The 23,900-nt window shown below is 34.0% G+C and overlaps 1 protein-coding gene across 2 annotated transcripts; it reads left to right on the top strand.

Annotated features, from left to right (window-relative positions):
- LOC109363350 (synaptotagmin-5-like) lies at positions 4,948–15,100 on the top strand. 2 transcript variants are annotated; one of them, XM_019609588.1, is made up of 14 exons: positions 4,948–4,958; positions 7,908–7,957; positions 8,052–8,109; positions 8,239–8,347; positions 9,116–9,217; positions 9,358–9,408; positions 10,220–10,340; positions 11,507–11,628; positions 11,718–11,816; positions 12,473–12,553; positions 12,652–12,737; positions 13,117–13,342; positions 13,927–14,091; positions 14,417–15,100. In XM_019609588.1, the coding sequence occupies exons 4-14, from the start codon at positions 8,243–8,245 to the stop codon at positions 14,795–14,797; spliced, it is 1,539 nt and encodes a 512-aa protein (XP_019465133.1). In that variant the 5' UTR covers positions 4,948–4,958; positions 7,908–7,957; positions 8,052–8,109; positions 8,239–8,242; the 3' UTR covers positions 14,798–15,100. The 2 variants fall into 2 exon arrangements, with proteins under 2 accessions (XP_019465133.1, XP_019465131.1); XM_019609586.1 differs by having other exon boundaries at positions 4,954–4,958; positions 8,216–8,347.

Below are 23,900 nucleotides of genomic sequence, written 5' to 3'. Positions count from 1 at the left end.
AACCTCTTGGTGGCTCCTTGCCCAGGCCACTCCTAGTGCTTAAGCGATGAGTTCTCTCACCTAAGCGATAATTGTCGCTCAGGCGCCAAAACCAAGAATTGTAATGCCAAACCTCCTGGTGGCTCCTCGCCCAGGAAACTACTGACACTTAAGCAAGGAGGTTGCTTGTGTCTGGATGATATGCTTGAGTGATTCTTGATATCTTGTTGTTGATGTCATGACTAGACCATGTGTTTGGCCTGCTGCTCATTGTTGGTTCTGATTTGGTGTTATCTTGGCCAAAATGAGCAATATTTTATGATACCCCCCACAAGCTGGGGCACATACATTGAGGAGCCCAAGCTTGTAGTGAATAGTAGAATAATCCTTTGGACCTAAGGCTTTGGTGAGTGCATCTGCAAGTTGTAAGTGAATAAGAACAAACAAGATTTTGATATGACCATTAGCATATTTTCCCCTAACAGTGTGGCAATCAAACTCAATGTGCTTAGTCCTCTCACGAAAAACAAGATTAGATGAAATGTCAATGGCACATTGATTATCACAAAAAATTAAAGCATGTTTGGAGAATAAGTGATGTAAATCCTTAAGGAGATAAGTGAGTCAGATTATCTCAAAAGTTGTGAGGGCCATGACTCTATATCTAGCCTCACAAGAATTCCCAGAAACGGTCTTTTGTTTCTTAGATTTCCAAGAGATTAAAGAATCACCTAGATAAATAGAATAACCTGAAACAAAACTTCTTGCGTTAGGGCATGATGCCCAATCACTATCACTATATGCCTTCAATTGGATGATAGAGCTTCTTGGAAAGAATAAGCCCATGGCAAGGAGTTATTTATGATGCAACTTAATTTAGCAAGTTAATTAGTAAAGCGATGAATTGAGCAAGTTAATTTACAGAGAAAGTAAGATTTGACCTAGTTTTTGTGAGGTATATAAGCCTTCCTACTAATATCATATAAGCAGAGATATTAGAATAATGGCCACTGTCATCTTGGTAAAGGTGAGATATTTGGGTCATTGGTGTGGTGGTAGGTTTACATCCTATCATGCCACAATCAGATAGGATCTCCAAGGCATACTTCCTTTGGTTCATAGAAATCCTTGACTAGTTCCTTGCAATTTCAAATCCAAGAAAGAATTTGAGGTTCCCTAAATCTTTGATTTTAAAAGCTACATCAAAAAGTATCTTAAGATTATTAATCTCATGAAGGTTATTTTCTGAAAGAATTATGTCATCAACATAAACTAGGACAATAGCAACTGATGTGGATGAATCCTATTTGACAAACAGGGAATGACCACCCTTGCATTTCCTATAGTTGTGCTTGATTAGAAATGTGCACAACTTGGCAAACCATTACTTGTTAGCCTGTTTAAGTCCATACAAGGAGTTTTCTAGCTTACACACATGTGTAAGATCAGAAATATGTAAAACAGGATGGGGAATCATGTATACCTCTTCAAAGAGATCTCCATGTAAAAAGGCATTATTCACATCTAGTTGCTTAAGATGCCAGTTATATATAAAAGTTAAAGCAAGGAGCAGCCTAACATTACTAATCTTAGCTATAGGTGAAAAGGTGTCTACATAATCAACTCCTTTTATTTGGCTATATCCATTTGCAACAAACCTGACCTTATGTCTCTCAATACTCCCATCTGACTTATATTTTATCTTAAAGACCCATTTACAGCCTATAGTCTTCTTATAAGGAGGTAAATGGGTAAGAAACCAAGTGTGGTTGGATTCTAGAACCTGTAATTCCTTGTAAATGACATCCCACCACTTTGGATATTTGATAGCCTGGGCATAGGTCTTTGGTTCTACTTGAGTGCTAATAGAAAGTATGTTGGATTTATGAGAAGCACCTAAAGAATTATAAGACAAGAAGAAAGTCAAAGGGTACTTGGAGAAACCAAAAAGATGTTTGTTATGCATAAGGGCACAATGATGATCCTGTAAGTAGGATGAAGGCTTATATTTTCTACTACTCTTACTGGTATATAAATTTCCTAAGATAGAAGGTTGATGAGAAGGTGAATTGCATTCATATTATTCAAGCACAATTTCTTCCTCATTATTGGAAATATCACTTATTAGAGGACAATTAGGAAAATGGGGGGAAACATCCTCATAGGAGGTGGAAGGATCATGATTATCCATACAAGGGGCAGAATTATCACTATTTAAAGTTATCTTAGGTTTATAGGGGAATATAGTGATGAATAATATATTCCACACTATGCATAACCTTAATTTAGTATGATTGGTGATTCTTGGTGGCTAATTGACTTTGTTTCACATGGATTAGTTTCTTAGACTTTATTGGACTAATATTCCAAAAATGAGTTTATTTGGGATTATTTGGCCTCATTAAATCTATTATCATTTTCAGATATTCGGCAGTAATGGTATTTTGGGAATTATGAAGTGGAGGATATGTGTTGAAGTGAAGATAGTATTTTTACTTTAGGAGTTCTTTACTGCTATTTAGCTTTGGACCCATTGTTTAGGCCCAAGTCGGTTATATGTGCGTTGGACGGGTTAAATTCGGATTCCCCACTCCAAACATACACACTTTACTTTTCCTCACTTTGAAACACACACATTTCTGTTTTCCCCTCTTTTTGCTCTGCTAGGGTTTCACTCCTTCTTCATTTTTCGTTTTCGGTTTGTTCTTCCATTACCATAGAAGGCTAAATTTCTAGACTATGTTCCTTTGGTAATGTATCACAACTCTTGAGGTTATGTTATTAATGCATTTTCGGTTTCTTTATTATTGATTTCTTCTATCTTATTTCTAAATATGGTTTGCTTAATTCCCCTGCTTAGAAACTGGTTGGTTGAGTTTGTCTTCGCTTAGTTGGTTTACTCTCTCTAGTGCCTGAATGCTTAGTTCGTGTGAATTTGTTAATCTTTTCATGCTTATACTGATTTCGCCTAGTTAGAGGTTTAGGTTCTGGAACTTTGAATTGATTATCACTTAGTTAATTGATTCTCAACAAATTCGGAAGTTAATAGTTGGAATCTGAAAATAATGTTTTGAAACCGAGGATTGAGTTGTGAGCAAATGAATCAAAGGGATTTAGCCATTTTATCATATTGTTATTTATTGTTTCTGAATTTGCTTATTGTTCATACTAATCCAATAACAAAACCCCCCTTTGTGTGTGTGAGTATAAGGTGTTTGAATCTTTGCTTGAAAGATAATCCTTGAGAAATGACCTATGAGTCACTTCCTAGTACTACAGTTCTTAATTGTTATATTATTTACATCGGGTACGACCTCGATCATATAGTCTCATGGAAAATGACATTCCTTTTAACTTCTAGGGCCATAGTGGAGAGATTAAGTACAATGTAACCCTTAACAACATCCTTAAATCCTAAAAACAGACATCTCATAGCCTTGGGATCAAACTTGTCTCTAGAGTGACTTAACATGCTCCAATAGCATAAAGATCCAAAAACTCTTAGATTGCATATGTCAGACTACTTTTTATACAAAGATTCATAAGGAGAAGCATTATGCAGAGTAAATGTTGACAAAAAAATAATTAGATACACATCATGTTTGATAATATAACGCCAATATAATTTAGGTATTTGGCTTTGTATTAGAAGAGCTCTTGCTACATTCAAAACATGTTGATGCTTCCTCTCAACTATACCATTTTGTTGGGGGATATATATGCAACTAGTTTGGTGTAAAATTCCTTTTGATGAATAGAAAGACTTCATTAAAAATTTCACACCATTATCACTTCTAATGGTTTTAATTCTAGTAGAAAATTGAGTTTCAATTAAGGAAACAAAACTTTGTAGAAGTTGTGAAACTTCAGCCTTACATTACATCAAAAATATCCATGTTAACCTAGTGCAATTATCAACTATGGTTAAGAAATATTTATACCCATGTACAAAGTTACAGAAAAGGGCCCCCATATATCAACATGTATGTGATCAAATTCTTTTAAAGATTGTCTCTTGCTAATAGGAAAATGAAGTTTCTTTTATTTTGCTTGGTGGTAAATGTCACAAAGCTGAGATTTACTATACTTGACAAAAAAGTTTTTGCTCATAAGCATGTTCATGTTATTATGAGAAGTATGGCCTAACCTATAGTGCCATAACTCAGAATCAGAAATATCAATATGATTAATACAAGTAAAGTTGATTTTGTGATAGAATTTAGCAACTTTTAGCATGTATACTCCAATGATGATCCTAGTTGTACCAATCATCTTCAAAGTAGTCTTGTCCTAAATTTTATAACAAGTTTCATCAAAAGAAATGGTGCATGGCATACAAGAAACTAGCTTAGGGATAGAAATCAAAATTATATGAGAAAGATGGCAGATATAAGACATTATGCATGATTAGATTTTGTAACACTAGTACAGTGCCAGAAAGGTTGGCACTGACTTGATTTCCGTTTGGCAATCATACTATGATTGGCTTAATGGTGCGATAAATAGAACACATGGATAAAGTGGAGCAAACATGATTTGTTGCTCAACTATCCAAAATCCAAGACTTACCATAGGCATTTTTGTGCATACCTGGGTCATCCTCATTGTGAGAAGCATATGTTGCAGACAATATGTTGGAGGTGTTCCCACGGGTTTGATTATTCTGCTGTTGTGCACTATTAGGAGAGTCTTTTTGTTGAAGCGTGGTGACAAGGCCATTATAGTGTTCTTGACTTTGGCCAAATATGGTGTTCTCTTGATCCCCTTGTTTTGATTATTCTGTTGATTTTCCTGACGTGTCTCAGCTCTCAAGGAATTGACTTGTTCATTCTATGTGAGTTGGAAGTTAGCTGGAAAACCATTAAGTCTATAACAAGTTTCCATGGTATGTGCAGTGTATACATAACTTTTCATTGCATGAAGTCTTGGACCAAGAACCCCTTCCTAATGTCGCAGGGATTCCTCTCTCAATCTTGTTTGTACCTCTATTTGATGATGACCCTCTTCTCCAATTGCCTGAAAAAGTTATGGCTTTTGCATCTGAATCTTGCCCATACATCTGTCTTTCTTGTTGTATGACTAAAGAAAGTGATTTGTTCATGTTGGGTAGAGGTTCAATGATGAAGAGTTGAGACTTTACACTATTATATGCATCATTGAGGCCTTTCAAAAACCTGATGACCTTGTCCTCTTCTTTGCATTTCTTGATGTCATTGAGGACCTCACAAGTGTATCTTAGGCAGGGTCTAAAATTATCTAGCTCATCCCATAGAATTTTTAATTCTGCGAAATAACCATTAACATTTAATTCTCCTTGCCTCAGGTTAGCCACAGGTTGCTGAAATTCAGCAATTCTTACAAGATTCCCTTGTGAGAATCTCTCTTTAAGGTCTTCCCAAACCTCATAAGCTTTATCCACCCAAAGTATGCTCTGGGAAATAGAGGGGGAACATACCTTGTAATCCAAGATATGACAATGTTATTTGTTCTTTCCCAAGCTGAATATATGGTGTCTGACTTAAGGGGCATTCGAATGGATCCATCAATGAAGGGGATCTTGTTCTTGGAACTAAGGCTCATTATCATTGACATTGTCCATTGGTGATAGTTCTCACCATTTTGTAAAGGTGAGACTAAAGCTACTACTGGATTTTCTGAAGGATGAACATAATAGGGTGAGTATGTCTCTTATGATGGATTTGGGGAATTGGTGGATGATATGATTGATTCCATTGAATGTAGCAAAGCGCTTTTGTGAAAAAGAGTTCTGATACCATGTAAGAAAAAGAAACTATGGAGTGAAAGAGATTCAAGATCTCAATGAATAAGAAACACTTTATTGATAAGAGAAAGATGAAAATGAAGAAGCATTAATCCTTTATGATTGATACAAAAGATGATTCATAAAAGCAGAAAAAATGTGTCTATTTATAACCTAAGATATCCTAACCATATCCTAACTTACTCTAACTAACTAAAAGACATGTGATGGATTTTGTAACAGTAGCCTCGCCCAAGCCAGAGAGTCGCCCAGGCGATATTTTTCCCTCTCACATGAGTGACATATGGCGTTCAAGCGACAAATCCAAGAATTGCAATGCCAAACCTCATGGTGGCTCTTCGCCCAGGTCACTCTTGGCGCTTAAGCGAGGAGTTCTCTCACCTGAGCGACAACTGTCACTCAAGCGGCAAAACCAATAATTGTAATGCCAAAACTCATGGTGGCTCCTCGCCCAAGTCACTCCTAGCGCTTAAGTGAGGAGGTTGTTTATGTCTCGTTGATATGCTTGAGTGATCCTTGCTATCTTATTGTTGATGTCATGACTAGAACTTGTGTTTGGTCCGCCGCTCATTGTTGGTTCTGATTTGGTGTTGTCTTAGTCAAAATGAGTGATATTGGCTAATAATTCATAACCTTAGTGAAGTATATCAATATTGTTTCACATGCATGTATACTCAAGGATGAGAAACATAGGTTACAATATACCTGGGTGATACGTTGCATGCCATCCGTAACTAGGATATTCAGATAATGGACTAGCCATGTTAATCTTAGGTAGCGATGTTGTGTTGCTTTATAACATTCATTGCTTGTGATTAAGGGGGTAACGGTTCAACTTTTAGTGTAATTTTGTGTAGGAACCAAATCAATCATCCACTACGTAATTCGGTTAAACAATTTGCTTGTTCTTAAAAAATTATGTTACACTTCAAATTGTATTCTATAAGATATCATTTGTCTATTTCAAGTTCAACTACTATTTTAATTAACATTCAAATTTTAGAATTTGAAACACAATTCATATACATAATTGCAGCACAAACTAAAACAAGACACCTCCAAAAACTAGATAAAAGACTAACAAAATGATGAAATAATGAAATAATGAATTTTTTTGAATAATTCAACGAAACTGAAATAAATAATGGAAATTACAAAAACATGAAATTAATAAATCAGTTCCAGTAAAATAATTTCACTTGAAAACATAAAACATTCTAACAAGACTTGCCTTTCTATGTATGAGAACTCTTCCTTTCCTCTTTTCACACGGACAATGAGTCTTCAATGTGTTTTCATGGAAATGATGCACTTTTTGAAATGCCTAGTGCCACCATCTTTCTTTTGTGCATCTATGGGCAACTTAAGAGTATTTTATATTATCATTATTCGATTCATTATTAATATTTAATTAGAGTGTATCAACAAAACGATAGTCTAATGGTGTAAGATTCTATTAGATTGTAAAAATATTAAAATGTCAAATATTTAATTCATGAGAGCAATACTTGTTGTAAATGACAATCACACACCCTGAAAATGATTAGTTTCTTACTCATAGGTGAAATAATGTAAAAAAAAAAATAGAGTATAAAATCTATATAATATCAATATAAAAATTTATATATAATCACTACATCATCAATCATTCATTTAGATTAGTTCTAAAGATTCGATGATAATTAAATATGAATAATATATGGTACATTGATATTATATAAAGCTCAGGTTTATTTTTTTCTTATTTAATTATGTAATACAAGTAAATAGTGAAACTACTAAAATATTTAATATGTGAGACCAATTGGTACAAATGTATTATCAATGTGTATTTCTTCATTAAATTAGGATTCGATTCGGATATGTAATCATATGTTCGGTTTTTATTGTTATTAAAAGTGTGTATAGCTTAAGAGAGGTTGAACCAATTTTTTGTCTTGAATAAGAGCCTCTAAAATTTATGAACTTGGACCAATATAATTCTCCCAAAGTTAAATTTTTTACACTCAACATAAAAATAGGAATGTGATACAAATTAATAAAACAAAATCTACCCAGAAAAGAAAAACAAACGGAAAAGGAAAAATCATAGATATATTGAATAATTGCAGAACATTGAATGAAAGGGTGATTGATGGTGAACGAGAGGAAGAGGAAAAAGAACGTGATTAATGTGACGTTTCAATCAAGAAAACGGTTTCAGTTTCTTACAATTTTGAAACACACACATACCCAGAGAGAGTTACATAACTGATATAACTGAAAAATATAATTTTTACTCTCTTTTCAGATTCCATCCTAATTGGTGTTCATTTTCACACGTTGATCTTTCTTCTCAAATTTTACTAGTAAGTTTCCATTTTGGCTAGATTAATGTTTTTTTCTTCATGTGGGTATCTTTGGTTTTGATTTTCCTTTTATGCATTGTGTTTTTTGTTGGGTTACGTATCAAAGGGGCAACCTTGTTTGGAATATAGGAAAATGGGTTTGTTTTCTGGAATTTTTCTTGGGATGGTGTTTGGAATTGCATTGATGGCTGGGTGGCAACGTATGATGATGTACCGAAGCGCCAAGCGAATTGCGAAGGTATGGTGATTTGTGTTGTTTATCTTGAATTTGTGTTTTGTTAATCGGTATTGAAGAGATAGTGATAAATTGAGACATAAACAATGGTGAGTTTTTGACTTTTTTGAGAAGAAAATTTTGGGAGATCATGAAGATCATGGTACCTCAATGACGAGTCAGAATTCTCTCACACTCTTATCATTTTATTTACAACTAGATTACATTTTTACCCTTAAAAATACAAGTATAAACTATACATAAAACTTCTCTATCCCATACTGGAGAGGATCCTGGTTCCTCAATGACATACTTCAATGGGATTTTTATTAAGGAAATGCCATAAAGGAGGGGTGTAATCAATGTGAGAAATATTCATATATGAGGGAGGACTATCATGATTTTCAATACTATTTCTTGCTAAAAAGTGTATACCTAGTGCTATAATTATCTTGCAATGCATTGTGTTCAAGGAAGTGTGAGACTTACTATGTGGATGTATGGCAGCCTTACATGAATTCACACGAGTGCGATTTCATGACTCGAACCAGTGACCTCCATGTTACATGGCATCAAATTCGATCGTTGCTCCAAGGCTCCCCTTCGTGACGAAACATAATAGCTGAAAAGAATTTGTTAGAAAGAAATAGCTTTGTTAAGCAATCAGTTTGATTAAAAAACATAAGTTTCTTTCAACAACAACAACAACAGAAGAAGAAGACAAGTAAAAAATGAAGTTGTCTTGAATATATTTTCTTTCCTTATCTTAATATTATTATTTTTTAACTGCAGGCTGTTGATGTTAAACTCCTTGGATCCCTAAACAGAGACGATTTAAAGAAGATTTGTGGCGATAATTTTCCGGAATGGATATCTTTTCCTGTATATGAGCAGGTGGGATTCTCATGCATTATTGTAATTACTTAGCTTTCTACTGAAGTGATTCAACAAAACTGTTCTATTATTGTTTCATAGCTTGTAAAATGTGCATGATTTCTGTGTATGACTCTTTTCCTTGCATGGGCTTTTTTCAGGTCAAGTGGCTAAACAAGCTTCTGTCCAAAATTTGGCCATTTGTGGCAGATGTGAGTAAGCTTGGATTCACTTTATATGTTTGTATAGTAATCTACAACAGTTTTTATGTTGATCTTTGATAGTAATATGAACAATACTGTTAGATGTAGGTATGATTGGCCTAGTTGTTCTGAATCACACCCCCTAGTTGTATTTCTACTTTCTTTCTAATAGTTTTTATCCTAAAAGAATATTTGGACTAGAAAAGATTAGATATATGCAGTCTTACCCTGAGTTTAGAGGTTGTTTCCATGACTAGAATTTGTGACCACCAGGTCTTGAAGCACAATAACTTTATTGTTACAAAAGTCTCAACTACTATAAAAAAATTTCTGTTCTGTGCAGCTTCCACGTTGCTTTCCTTAGACATAAACCTTTTTTCCTCTTGTGCTTAGGATCTATTAGACATTTGTATTTTGATTTTCCATGCAAATCTTCCTTTATCTTGAGATGAGAATGTTGTACCAGAAGAGTGTGCATACAACAAAGAAAGGATACGATCAGGAGTGAATCTTTAGAAAAAGATGATAAAATCATGCCTACAATGGTCTGGGCATATATGTGAGAATATTAGTAGAAGCCCCTGGTTATATTATAGATTGATATGAGGGAAGATAAACCGATAATTATAGTATAGGAAGACGAAGGATTTAGATCCATAAGATATCTACTACAAAGGATTTGATCCAAAATGGCCATTTGTAGGGTCTGGTTTTTGATAGAATAAAGCAGTATCATTTGACCGGTATAACCAACCGTACCTAGTGAGAAAAGACTTCATTATTGTTGTTGTAATCTTGATTTGGTTATGATTACTTTTAGGCAGCAACAATGGTGATTAGAGAATCTGTTGAACCACTATTGGAAGAGTACAGACCCCCTGGAATAACTTCATTGAAGTTTAGCAAGCTGTCTCTTGGAAATGTCGCTCCAAAGATTGAAGGTAATGACCAACAATAATTACTCTCTTCATTATTTTCCCTTCCAAGTTCACTACTGCATGTAAGGAATGTATAAATTCAGATAATGATGTTGATTTATCTTTCTATTTTCATAACATTCAGATGCTATAAAATTGTTAGATCTTTCTAGTGTGTCCATATGGCCTTAATATGTTTTGGTATATGATTGTGTTCATGGCATCTCTTTGGTGCTCTTCTCATGGTTGTGTGAAGTCAATTTATAGTACTGATATCCAAAAATATGGAACAGCTTTGGTGAATTTTTTGAGCCACTTTGCTTATATTTTTAGTTATTTTCTTTTATAAGGACTCGATATTTCTTATCTTTTTCCTGAAGCAAATTCTTTGTTTTAATGGGAATAATTTTAGTTTTTGCGTTTTAGAAGACAAGTCTGAGTGCAACAGTAAAGTTGTTTGCCTTGTGATCTAGAGGCATGTTTTCCAATCATGAAAACAATCAACTTAATTTGCTTTTCCTTTTTCGACTTTTGCCGAGGAATCCATGTAGACATAAACATAGCTTTATAATACAAATTAAAACAATTCACAGCTACTACTAAATTCTCCATTTAAATGAAAATCCCATCATCAGTTGCAGTCTAAAATTTGAAGGAACCTCAATGTTCTCTGTGAAGCATTTTCCGATCATCAACTCTTAGCTGCTCTCATTTCATACTTATCTTCTTGCTCTAACAAGTGGAACTACATGTTTATATCTGTGTTAGAGGCATAGATGGGTGGTTAAGATAGATTAAAAGTAAAGTTAGTTAGTGGTCACTTTTAAAAAGCCATTCAAATCTAATGGTCCATATTAGTCGTTCTCGTTTTTCACAATAACAATTATTCTCACGTGAATCACTTCCTACAATGAGGTCCATGGTATATTTTTGAAATCAGGGTAATAACCAATTACTGTGAGATTCAAGATATTTTATGTCTTGAATGAAATGGATAAGTAAAGTCTGGAGTTATGTGGGTTTAAGGATAAATCAGAATATTTAATGTATATCCTACACAACAGAAGCCTGCTGATAACAGTGATTCTTAAAATCTTAGAGTACCCTTTTGTTTCCCTTTGTAAGATTCTCTGTTGAATCATTTCTTTATATCAACATTTTATACATGCATAATTTTGTCATCCATGCAGGTATTCGCGTCCAGAGTCTTAAAAAAGGTCAAATCACAATGGACATTGATTTCCGTTGGGGTGGCGATCCCAATATTATTTTGGCTGTTGAAGCTGCACTTGTTGCATCAATCCCTATTCAGGTTATACTATGCACTGTTTTTCCAATGATGAATTTCATATTTCATTAATATATTCCCAAAATTTTGAGTATTATCCTGTTTTGATTCAGTTCAAGGATCTCCAGATTTTTAGCATTATCCGAGTAATATTCCAACTTTCTGAAGAGATCCCTTGCATTTCTGCTGTTGTTGTTGCCCTACTTGCTGAGGTAATCCTTGTGAAAGGGGTGTGATCTACTTGAGTTTCCCTTTTACAGTTTCCTTTGTGCACATTCTTTTGTTGGCTCCACCAAATCAAGTTAAAAAAATTGCAAGGACCATTGGTTTGAAGTTGCATATATGCATTTTGTCACTTAATGATGATTGTGAGAAATTAGTTACTTGTTTTCCTCGCCGCAATCGTAAGGTTGCTTGCCTTTTAACGTGAAGTTTATGGGTTTAATTCCTGGAAACAACCTCTTCACTTGCAAGGGTAAGACTGCATAAGTCTACTATCCCCGGACCCCACTAGGTGATGTGCATTGTGCTGCCATTTTTTAGAACAGTTGGTTAAGGAAAAAACTGTGAAGGTTATGAATGACCCCTTGCATCAACAATCTGTTTTCCTCAATTGAAATAGTGTCAATGGTTTACCAATTTATCATAGTGTGATGATGTTTGGTCTACCATTATTAATACCATGCCCTTCTCAAGTTTGTGAATAAGTGGACTTTAGACATGTTCTTTTTTATAATTTGGATTCTATCTCTTGCCTAAACCAGTATTGTAATAGTACTATTGGATTTCCTTTATCATCATTGTTTGGTCTACATAGTATTAGTTTTTGGTCTTGGAATTACTGACTTTTCTTTTTACATATAATCAGCCCAAGCCTAGAATTGATTATACTCTGAAGGCTGTTGGTGGAAGTTTGACGGCTCTTCCCGGAATTTCAGACATGATTGATGTGAGTTCTGTCTATTTTATGAGCTTGTCCCTTTAGTCCTTGCATTGATTTTGAATTAATACTTATAACCATGCTAACTTTTAGCCAACATTTCATAGGATACTGTGACATCTATTATTACTGATATGCTCCAATGGCCTCATAGGATTGTTGTTCCACTTGGAGCTGTACCTGTTGATACTAGGTAATGTTGATGATATTGAATTTTTTCTCCATTTGTTATAGTTCTTTCTAAATGCATATAAAAGCATGACTAGGTTTATTAGAATATCTGGTAAACTATCTTTTAAGTTTAGTTTGAAATTGTTGCTGAACTATTCCTCATGAAAAGTTTGTTTCATTGTTTTTCCCCTCCACCCTCTCCCAAAGAAAGAAAAACAAAATGAAATGCCAATTTCTGTTAATACTATAGTTACATGGTTTTTCATAAAGGAAGTCGTGTAATAATATAAAAAGTGACGAACTGGTACGAATCTTGTACTAGAATTGGTATCATTTACCATGTAACTTAGGTTAATACTAAATAATGAGTGCATAATCATCTTTCTTTTGGTTTTCCCCAGTGAACTGGAGCTTAAACCACAGGGAAGACTTACAGTGACCGTAGTGAAAGCGGATCATTTAAAGAATAAGGAAATGATCGGGAAGTCTGATCCTTACGTAGTTGTGCATATTCGGCCACTCTTTAAGGTTAAAACCATGGTTATTGATAACAACCTGAATCCTGTTTGGAATGAGGTATTTGAGTTGATTGCAGAAGACAAGGAGACCCAATCACTCATTCTCGAGGTTTTGCATCACTAATGCTTTGCTTTGCTTACTTCTTTTGTGCTACTTTCTTCAGCCTCCTTTCTTATGGTTATGTGCTGTGACATTTTGCTTACAGCAGTTTTATAAAAGTAGAATATGTCTTAACTTATGCTAATTACTTATGGAAGAAACTGAGAAATTTCTGAAGGCTTAAAGTTTTCAGAAATGTTCAAGGTATGATGAATATGACGACAATACCCTAAGATTTGTTTGCGAGTTGAGTTTTGGATTGAAACCATGAAATACTGGTGAGGGTCTCAAATACTTGTGTAAGTGAGGCCGTGAGGGTCTAAATGCAAAAAGAAAAAGGAAACTTCTGGCTGAAATACTGGTGAAAATTCTACATTCTGGTAGTATATATGAGAATATCTACTTGCTGAAATGTGTCCATATGCTGAAATCATGTTAGATTCGTCTCTGTGATCTGAACCATAGTCTTCCCTTAGATCAAGGGTTTATTTATCTGCCTCTATGCAACTACACCTTTTAAATGTTCTCAACTTTATGTGCCATGATTGATTTAATAAAATTAACATAAATGTTTTTCATGACTCTACTCATAGGTTTATGATGAAGACATTGGGCAAGATAAGCGACTAGGGATCGCGAAATTACCACTTATTGACCTGGAAGTAGAAACTGAAAAGGAGTTCGAACTAGGGTTGCTGTCATCGCTTGATACACAAAAGGTGAAAGATAAGAAGGATCGAGGAACCTTGACAATAAAGGTATAAATAGATATGATATAAATAACACACTTCCGTAAAAAGGGTGGCCCGTTGCATGAAGCTCCCACCTTCTGAGGTCTAGAAATGGTAGACATACATAGTCTTACCCTCATAAGCAGCAAAGATTATGTTTCTAGGATTTGAACCCATGACTTTCAGGTTACAAGGCAAGCAATCTTAATGATGTATGGAAGGCTCGTCCTCTATGCTTTATATGTATAAGATATAAATTTAGAACTAGACTGAAAAGTTTATTTTGTGTTCACTTGCATGGGATGTTGTAGTTGATTGAAAGTACTTATAATCAATCACATTGAAATTCCAGGTCCTTTATCATCATTTCAGCAAGGAAGAACAATTGGGTGCACTAGAAGCAGAGAAAAGGATACTGCAAGAAAGGAAGAAACTGAAAGAGGAAGGAGTTATAGGAAGTACAATGGATGCACTAGATGGAGCAACATCAGTAGTTGGCTCTGGTGTTGAACTTATTGGCAGTGGCATTGGCGCTGGGGCTGGCCGTGTTGGCAGCGGCATTGGTGCTGGAGCTGGTTTTGTTGGCAGTAGTCTCGGCGCGGTTGGTAGCGGATTAAGCAGGGCAGGAAAGTTTATGGGTAGGACAATCACAGGGCAAACTGCCACCAGAAGGAGTGCTCCATCTACTCCGGTTAATAATCTAGAGACCGGTGGTGGTGCAAAGCCTCGTTAGTTCAAGATTAATGAAGGTCGCTTGCATTCTGACTTGAAGATTATGGATTCAAATCCTAGAAACAGTTTCGCTTGTAAGGCTGCGTGCCCACTAGGTAGGAGTCTCGTGTACTGAATCGCATTATAGAGTACATTTGTTGCTTGTTCCATTTCACAATATTTTCTCCAAGGCTATTGCTAATGGATATGGATTGAAAATGGATAGCAGAAATGTTGTTTTAGTTGTTGAAGCTTGACAATTGTAAGAATTGCTTACTTCTAAGAAATCAAAGTGATTCAATAGGAAAAAACTATGTTACACAAATAATTGGTAACAATGAGGATCTCAAGTTTCTCTTTAATAATCAGCCATACTTGTGTCTGAGATGGAAAAGTAGGCTTGAATCAGAAACACTCAAAAAGATATATGAACAGTAGTCAAATAGTCATAGGTGTGTATATTTCTCTATTTAGAGTAAAGACTTTTCAACCTTTATAAAATATAAATGTTATACAAATTTTCTATAATAAAAGTATTTTTACCATAACACTGAATGAGTTAAAAAGTAGAATAAGGATATGGTGTCTCAATCTCAAACCATGTCTCAAATTAAAATATATCATTAATTAAAAAAATTAAACTTTTATTATTTTTTCTGTTTTTACTTTGTTGTCATTGTTGCGAGACATGATTTGGGACAACAAATCATTATTCTAAAAACTATAGTATAATTAAAATAAAAGGCTTATAATTTTTAATATTTAAATATATTGTTATAAGTAATTTATCCATATAAATAAGATAATAAATCAAGTGTACATATATGACATAAATATAAATATATAGTGAGACTTTGTGGGACACATGCCCCCAATAGGGTGCTCCTCCATCCCTCCTTGGTTCTAGATAGTGCATAAATTGGGAGTAAGGATTCTCTTCATTAATGGAGTCTCCATTAATGGAGAGGTAAATGTCACATAATAACATATAGTAACATTTTATCATTTTATTTACCATAAAATCAAATTTTTGCCATTAAAAATATATGTAAAAACAATCACTTCTCCATTAATGAAGAAGATCCTTGTTGAAAAATTGGTAGCAAGCAAACTATGGCTAACTTATGTCACGGAGAAGCATGGCTTATGGTACATTTAGAAGTAATTGTGGAGATGGGTTAAGATGAATTTAGCTCGGCTTAGTTAATGATTAACTCAAGTCCAATTCACTTTAATGTTGAATTATTTATTTTAATTTGATTCAATTAAAGTCACAGAATTTTTAACTGAGTTAACAAGCACAATTTTATGCCACTTATCCACCTAAACTTAAAAATCTAGCCCATTTTTGGTATAATTTATATTTTGTAGATTATGTTTGGCAATCAGATAAAAATATAAACTCGATTTTTTCTTTTTGAAAAAATAAGCTATTAACAAAAGCTTCAAAATCATGGGTTGATTTATTTATTCTTAGCTTATTTTTTTCTTTCAAAATTTTCATTTCTTAATTTACCCCATCATAACTTTTTATTTTCCTCATTATTTTTACTCTTCCACCATACTTCATAACTCTTCACATCATCACCGTATCTTATTAAAACTTTTATATAAAACATAACATTTGTGTATTATTTATTTTTTATAATTGTATAAATAACTTATTATTTATTTATTGGTTTTTATATTGTATTTTATTTTAATATGTTTTTTTAGCCTTTGTTATGCAATATTAAAAATTTATAGTAAAAACATATATGATGGTAAATACTAAAAAATGTATATTTAAAAAAAAATAGTGTAAAAAACAACCAAAATAATCATAACATAAATAAATAACATCATACTTTTTCATGTAATTTACTATGTAAAAACAATCTTTCTACCTTACCCAAACAAAACAAATTAGTTTAATGTAGTATAAAGATTATATATATAACAATTCAAGTATTAATATTTGCTAATGTGATAAATGAGAATAATTAATAGATACCATGAAATATTATTTGAATTTCAAGATTAAAAGATAAACACATGATTTTTTAAGTGATTATATAAACATTGTTCATGTATGTTTATCTAATACCGGTCCACCCTTCTCATCATTTTTATGTAACAATTGTTCACACTTCAAACATATATATATATATATAGAGAGATCTTTTCATAACAGTGCGTTGTGATAAATGAAAACAATTAATATGAATTATTTGATTATATTTGAACTGTCAAGATTAAAATATACATGCACGATACTATTATGTAACTAACTAACTTTTAATTCTAACCATCCATGATTGGGTACAAGACCCAAATTTATTTTTCTCACTTGATTCAAATGAAGACCCAATAAAATATTAATTCTCTATATAAATTAATGTTGTGCACTAGGAATGGCATTAAATTGAAATATGTATTCAACATTAAATAACTAATAACCTGAACATCCCTTACGATCACCAACACTAGGAGCATCATTTATGCACATGACGATATCCAGAATTCTTTCCACCAAAAGTAAAGCATCGTCAAATAAAAACTATTGATGTGCGAATGGGGCTGAGAACTTTCTTCATTGAATGCTCAACTTGCCCAGAAAGAAATTAAACTAAGGTTTATCTAAAGCTTTGGTGAAGATGTCTGTTAGCTATACAATGGAGGAGACATAGGTAGGAAAGATATTTTCATTTAGAACCTCATTACAAACAAAATGACAATCGACTTCAATGTGCTTGGTACATTCATGAAACACTGAGTTTTTGGCGATGTGGAATACCGCCTGACTATCACAGTTAAGGATCATAGGTTGGGGATGAGCAATGTCAAGATAAGAGAGAATTACTTTTAACCATTTGAGTTCGCAAGTAGTTGTGGCCTTGCAACAATACTCAGCTTGAGCCGAGGAGCTGTATTTTGTTTCTTTGTTTTCCTTGAAATAAGAGATTGGCCTAGTTGGACAAGCCAACCAGTCATGGATCGAAGGGTGAGAGGGAAACCACCCCAGTCAGAATCGCACCATCCATGAAGACTAAAATTACAGTGTTTCGAAAGTAAGATGCTTTGTCCTAGATTACCTTTGAAATATCGAACCACACAAGGGTAGCGTCCTCATGCATTGTACGAGGCTCCTGCATAAACTGGGATAAAGAGTGCAAGCTAAATGACAACTCTGGGCATGAGAAACAAAGATAGATCAAGCGCCCAACCAAACAACAATTACACTCCGGGTTGTCAAAAAGAGATCCAACAACTGATGACAAATGGTGAGTTTGCTCTAATGGAGTACCTACATGTTTGGCGCCAAGAAGACCAGCTTCAGAAATAATATCTATCGTATATTTACACTGACAAAGAAAAATGCCTATAGGACTATGATCAACCTCAATACCCAGAAAATACTTTAATATTCTAAGATCTTTCATGTGGAAATATTTGTTGAGATAGGTTTTAAGTCTTGTGATGGATGAAGAATTATTTCTAACAATAATCATATAGTCAACATAAACTAGAATGGTAAGTTGAACTCGTCCTTCATACAAAGTGAAGAGGGGATAATTCAGGCATGATTGTCGAAAGCCATAGTAAACAAGAGTCTGATACAACTTGGTAAACCAACAATGTGGAGCCTACTTTAAGCCATATAATGATTTTCGCAATTTGCACACCATGTTTGAGGAGGTAACTGAAAACCCAAGATGCATGCAAATGAACACCTCATTATGGAGATCACCATGGATAAAAACATTATGCACATCCAGTTGATGGAGCTCCCAGGATTTGGTTGCAACTACGGTAAGAACAGTGCACACAATCACCATCTTGGCAACATGAGCAAAAGTTTCAGTGTAATTTATGTATTCTTGTTGATGATTTCCCAGAATAACTAAACGAGCTTTAAAGCTCTCAATGGTGCCACTAGAATTATATTTGATGTGATAGACCCATTTGTACCCAAGAGCTTTCTTTCTCAGAGGCAATTCTTACGTGCTCAATGTATCATTTCGTTCTACAACATTAATCTCATCTTCCATGACATGTTTCCATCTAGAATCTTTTACCGCCTCATGAAAATACAAAGGTTCTTTTTTTTTTGAAGTGATTGCTGCAAGAAATTGCCTATGAGGCATGGAAAATCTATCACAAGTAACATAGTGAGCAATATGATAGGGAGTACCTGAAGAATGTGATGGAGCAGATGAATTTGGGAAGGGACTCAATTTTTGTGTAGTATGAGTAACAAACCCTTATAATATGGTGGATTTCTATTTCACATGATTTCCATGACCAAGAAGTAAAGTAGGAGGTGCAACAACGACTTCCGTAGTAGGAGGATGGGATGTCAAATCAACCTCAGATGTGCCCTCCTAGCATGCTGGTGCAGCATCTCTAGCATGAACTATAGTAGAAGACGATGTAGCAGAAGTTCAATCATTTGTGCATACTGCAAGGGAGAAGTTGAAGGCCTCATATGATGGAGGAGTAGTGTATGTGACCTCAGACGTCGTATTAGTATTATGTGTGCCCATTCTTGCTATAATATCATTTATTTCATCAAATACTATGGTCTTAGTAGGCAAGAGAATAAGGATTGTGCTTGTTTTCTGAATCTTTGACTGAGAATTGATTTTCAAAGAACTGAACATCTAAGACAAAGAACTCATGAGTTTCTATATCATAAAGCCTCCAACCCTTCTGCCCATAGGGATATCCCATAAAGATACATCTTCTACTTCTACTTGCAAATTTGTCACTATTGGTATTGTGTTTGCGAGCAAAGCATAAGGAACCAAAAATACGTAAGTATGTGTAGGAGGGTTCTTGTCCATGTAACACTTCATATAGTGTCTTTATTTTTAAAAAATTTATTAGAATGCGATTGATTAAATAACCAACTGCCAACACACACTCTCCCCAAAACTTAATAGGCAAACTTCCTTGCAATAGTAAGACTCGTGCAATATTAAGAATGTGGCGATGTTTGCATTCGACCCTCTCATTTTGTTGAGGTGTGTTTGTACATGAAGTTTGAAAAACTATTCCATGATCTAGAAAATAATTTTTCATGCAAATAAATTCTGTTCTATTATCACTTCTCACAGTTTTAACCTTTTTTCATATTACCTTTCTACCACAGAGAAGAAATTTGTTAACGTTTTGGTGACTTGTTTCTTGTTAATTATAAAAAATGTCCACACCGCATGCGAACAATCATCAACAATAGTAAGGAGATAAGAAGCACCACAAGGTGGACGAGTTCTGTACAGGCCCCATAAATCACAATGAATTAAATCAAATATATTAGAAGCTTGATTAGTACTTAAGGGAAATGTGTCTTCAGTTTGTTTTGCCCTTTGGCGTGTATCACACACTTTATTGAAGTCACTAACACTATTGTTATTGGAAGTAAATTGAGTAGTTTTTCATGATGGATGTTCCAAACTCTTATGCCACACTTTTAGTTCATGCATTCCTTCAATTTTGCATACCTTCTTCTTAGGATTTGCTTGAAAGAAATAGAGTACATCCCTTTTTTCACTTGCACAAATCAACATCTTCGAGGTTAGGTCTTGTATGACACATAGATTACCAAAAAAGAAGACATCACAATTTGACTCATCTGGCAATTGAGATATAGAAATCAAATTGCAATTTAATTGAGGGATATAAAGTATGTGGTCAAGATGTAGATTTTCATCAAGTTTTACTGTTTCTTCCATAATAGAAGAAGTTGTTTGCCTATTAGGAAGCCCAAAAGGGCAGCCAAATACGTCTTTCACATTGTACATGTGTTGCAAATTACCTGCCATATGATTTGATGCCCCACTATCAAGAATCCATGAATAATTTTAGACTTATCCGTCATGCTTTCATTTGGAGTCACCTTGGATAAATTAAGCATTTCTGCAAGTGTTTTCGATTGTTCTTTGCTCAATCCTCCATGATTCATATCATCACCAATATTGAAGTTAGTATTTTGCACGACATTCGCACGGATAATACCTTTTGAGGCTTGAGACGTAGAGCTAGTTCCGCCGTTGTGATTCGGTGCGTGTCCGCGACCAGCTCCACGTTCATCATTGCGGGGACGACCCCTCCACCATTATGGGTATCCAATAATGAGGAAGTAACCTAATGCATCATGACCAATTCGGTTGTAGTGAGTTCACACCACCTTGCTTTTGTCACGACCCCTAACCTTTGCACTTGCATGGACGGTGAGAGTCATGGCTTCAGGTAGCATGTCTCTTCCTTGGGTGATATCGCACACACGTTCCTCTTGCACAAGAGTGGAATACATTTTGCTTAATGAAGGTAATGGACATTTCGCGAGCAGATTGAAACGAATCATTCTATAGGTTGCATCATCCAAGCCCATAAAAAAGGTGGGACACCTTTCTCCTTCCTTGCGTTTCTCGAGTTTCATAGTGAGACCACAAGTGCACCCGTTGCAAGTACATGTTATTACTTGTTCGTGAATTGCAATATCATCCCACAATGCTTTCAACTTTCCATAATAGGCTACCATGGCATGCTTTGTGCTAGTTCTGATTTCAAGTGGTGAATGTGAGGCCCATTCACAACAAAGAATCTTTCTTTGATGTCATCCCACATCTCCTTGGTTGTTTTTAAGTATGATATGGAAGTTCTTAGAGTTAGTTCAGTTCTATTGAAGATCCATGATACCAACATAACTTGAACAATCATCCTCCAAATCTGAAGATCTTTCTTTGGGTTATGCTATGGTTCTGTCAATGAAACTCCATTTTCTTCTGACTCTTAATGACCATTTCATAACTCTAGCTCATTCATCATAGTTTTCACATTTTAGCTGCATCTGAATGATTATATTTCCAGGATTGTCATTGGAATTGAGATCATAGGGAGAGAACTTCCTCCTTAGAGCATCATCAATTTTGAGGATGTCAAGGAATTGTCTCATTTTTTTCATCATGGTTGTTATTTATGCACTTTAAAGTGTTTAGTTTGCTCTGATACCATATAAATGAATAGATTCAGATACTTTTATTCATCAATGATGTGGTGCATATATATACTCAATCTCAGTATTTTTTTTAAATCCAATGATCCAAATGAGTGAGAAGAGAGAAAAAAAGGAATCTCATATGAACTTTAAGTTACATTCATTTGATCCGTTAGATTTAAAAAATGAATAGTTGAGATTGAGTGTAAATATTGTAACTTAAATGGATGAATTGGATCTATCTAATAAATTTGGATATGGATGAATTGGATCTATTTAATAAATTTGGATATGGATGAATTGGATCTATCTAATAAATTTGGATATGGATGAATTGAATAATTTAAAAATATGATTTAAGTGAATCTATATGAATATGTGAATGATTTTTCATTCACCCTTAAGATCCAAATCTATCATTTTGCCTAGGAATGACAATGGATACCTGAACCTGTGGGTACTCGCAAAAATACACATAATGGGTTGGGTCTGAGTCTGTGTTTTTGAAGCTGTTGGTAATTGAGACTCAAGATTTCAAGACTTGTTGTTGGATGAATCTGAGTCCGAGCAATGAGGTACTCAGAGTGATTGTACCCGGATCCGTTAGTTTTGTTAATCATAAATATGATTGTTATGTTATTAAACAATGATGTTACATTGTTACGTACTAATTTGATGTTGTTATCTGATATTATTTTGGTGCTACTAAGAGTATCCCCTTGCCTTTTTTGGTAAGAAATTAATTCATTTCGAGGTTCGTGGCTGCCCCTCCCAACAAGTGTCGCTTACAAGAACCGAACCATCGACCTTAGAGATCCAATGAGGTCTTACATCACTAGACCAACACATTTTTAATTGTTGTTAATGATATGTGTAATATAATATTATGTTGATTGAACAATTTTTATTAAATCAATTTTACATCTTAATATTGAAATAATCAATTTAAAATGTGTTTAAACTTCAAATAATGTTTTATAATTTTTTCTCTTTTATTGATTAGCTAAATAACATATCATCATATTGTAAATAGTAAACACACAATTACATAAGTTGCTCACAATTATTTTTAATGTTTTTAAATTTGTAGGTATACACAGTTCCATTAGGTAACAGGACCTATGGGTAGTAGACCCAACGAATATCAGTATAAGTCTGGGTCTAAAATGAAGCAATGGGATATGTCCAGTTAATGAACTATCTGGACTCAACCAAACTCATTATCATCCCTAATTTTGACAATCATAGTACAAGCCTTCATCTTATGTTGTTGGAATAACTGCTCTCAATTCTCTTTATATAGAGTGAGATGTTCCACTTATGTTCAATATCTCCTTCAATTTCGGGTTAAAATTTAAGGTAAAGTTGCTAGAGGAATAAAAAGAGTATCAATCCACTATGGGAGAAGCTAGTAAATCAAAAATAAAAGGAAAAAAAAAAGTAACACTTTAGCGTAGATACACTTCTAATGGTAAAAGCAAGCAATAATTTTCTATATTAGAGATGATTCTTTTTCTGGAATATCAATATATGAGGGGAAAACAAACTTGCCCATTAATTTTGTAGAGTGTAAATTTGGCTTTTTCATAATACCATCTTTATTTTGTTTTATAAACTTATTTTATAAACTAGTAAGAAGCGACCAATTTACTTTAGAGAAAACTTATAAATAAATAAATATAAAAAGTAATATCTTCAAAATTTTGGTTGATTTTTTTAAGTTTATAATCTCAAAGTTTATAATTAAAATTAAATCACCATTTATACCAAATATGTGCTGTTTATAAATTAATTGTGATCCCAAATAAAAACACATCATTAAATAAGCTTATTTAAAAAAATAAACAAACTATAATAGATAAATGGTACTATACAAAGGCTTAGGCAGAAGAATTTTGTTTGGCATTGAGAATCTAGTTTACTTTATTCGATATATTTTTCTTGATTTAAGGAGAAGGTAGATTTGGAAAAAATGAGGCACACTTTAAACTTTACAAGTAACAAATGATAAAAAGAATCTGGATCTGACACGAAATATAATGACAAATTGTTGCGTTTTCGATTCCTCATTGGCTCTTTGGGTACGTAACTGTACGGACTATGTTAGATATGTTATTAACATTGTACTATTCTTCTCATTTTA

Source organism: Lupinus angustifolius, chromosome LG13 (assembly GCF_001865875.1).
Source record: "Lupinus angustifolius cultivar Tanjil chromosome LG13, LupAngTanjil_v1.0, whole genome shotgun sequence".
Taxonomy (NCBI): domain Eukaryota; kingdom Viridiplantae; phylum Streptophyta; class Magnoliopsida; order Fabales; family Fabaceae; genus Lupinus; species Lupinus angustifolius.
The sequence above is the reverse complement of the archived record's forward strand: the minus strand, read 5'-3'. Positions and strand labels throughout refer to the sequence as shown.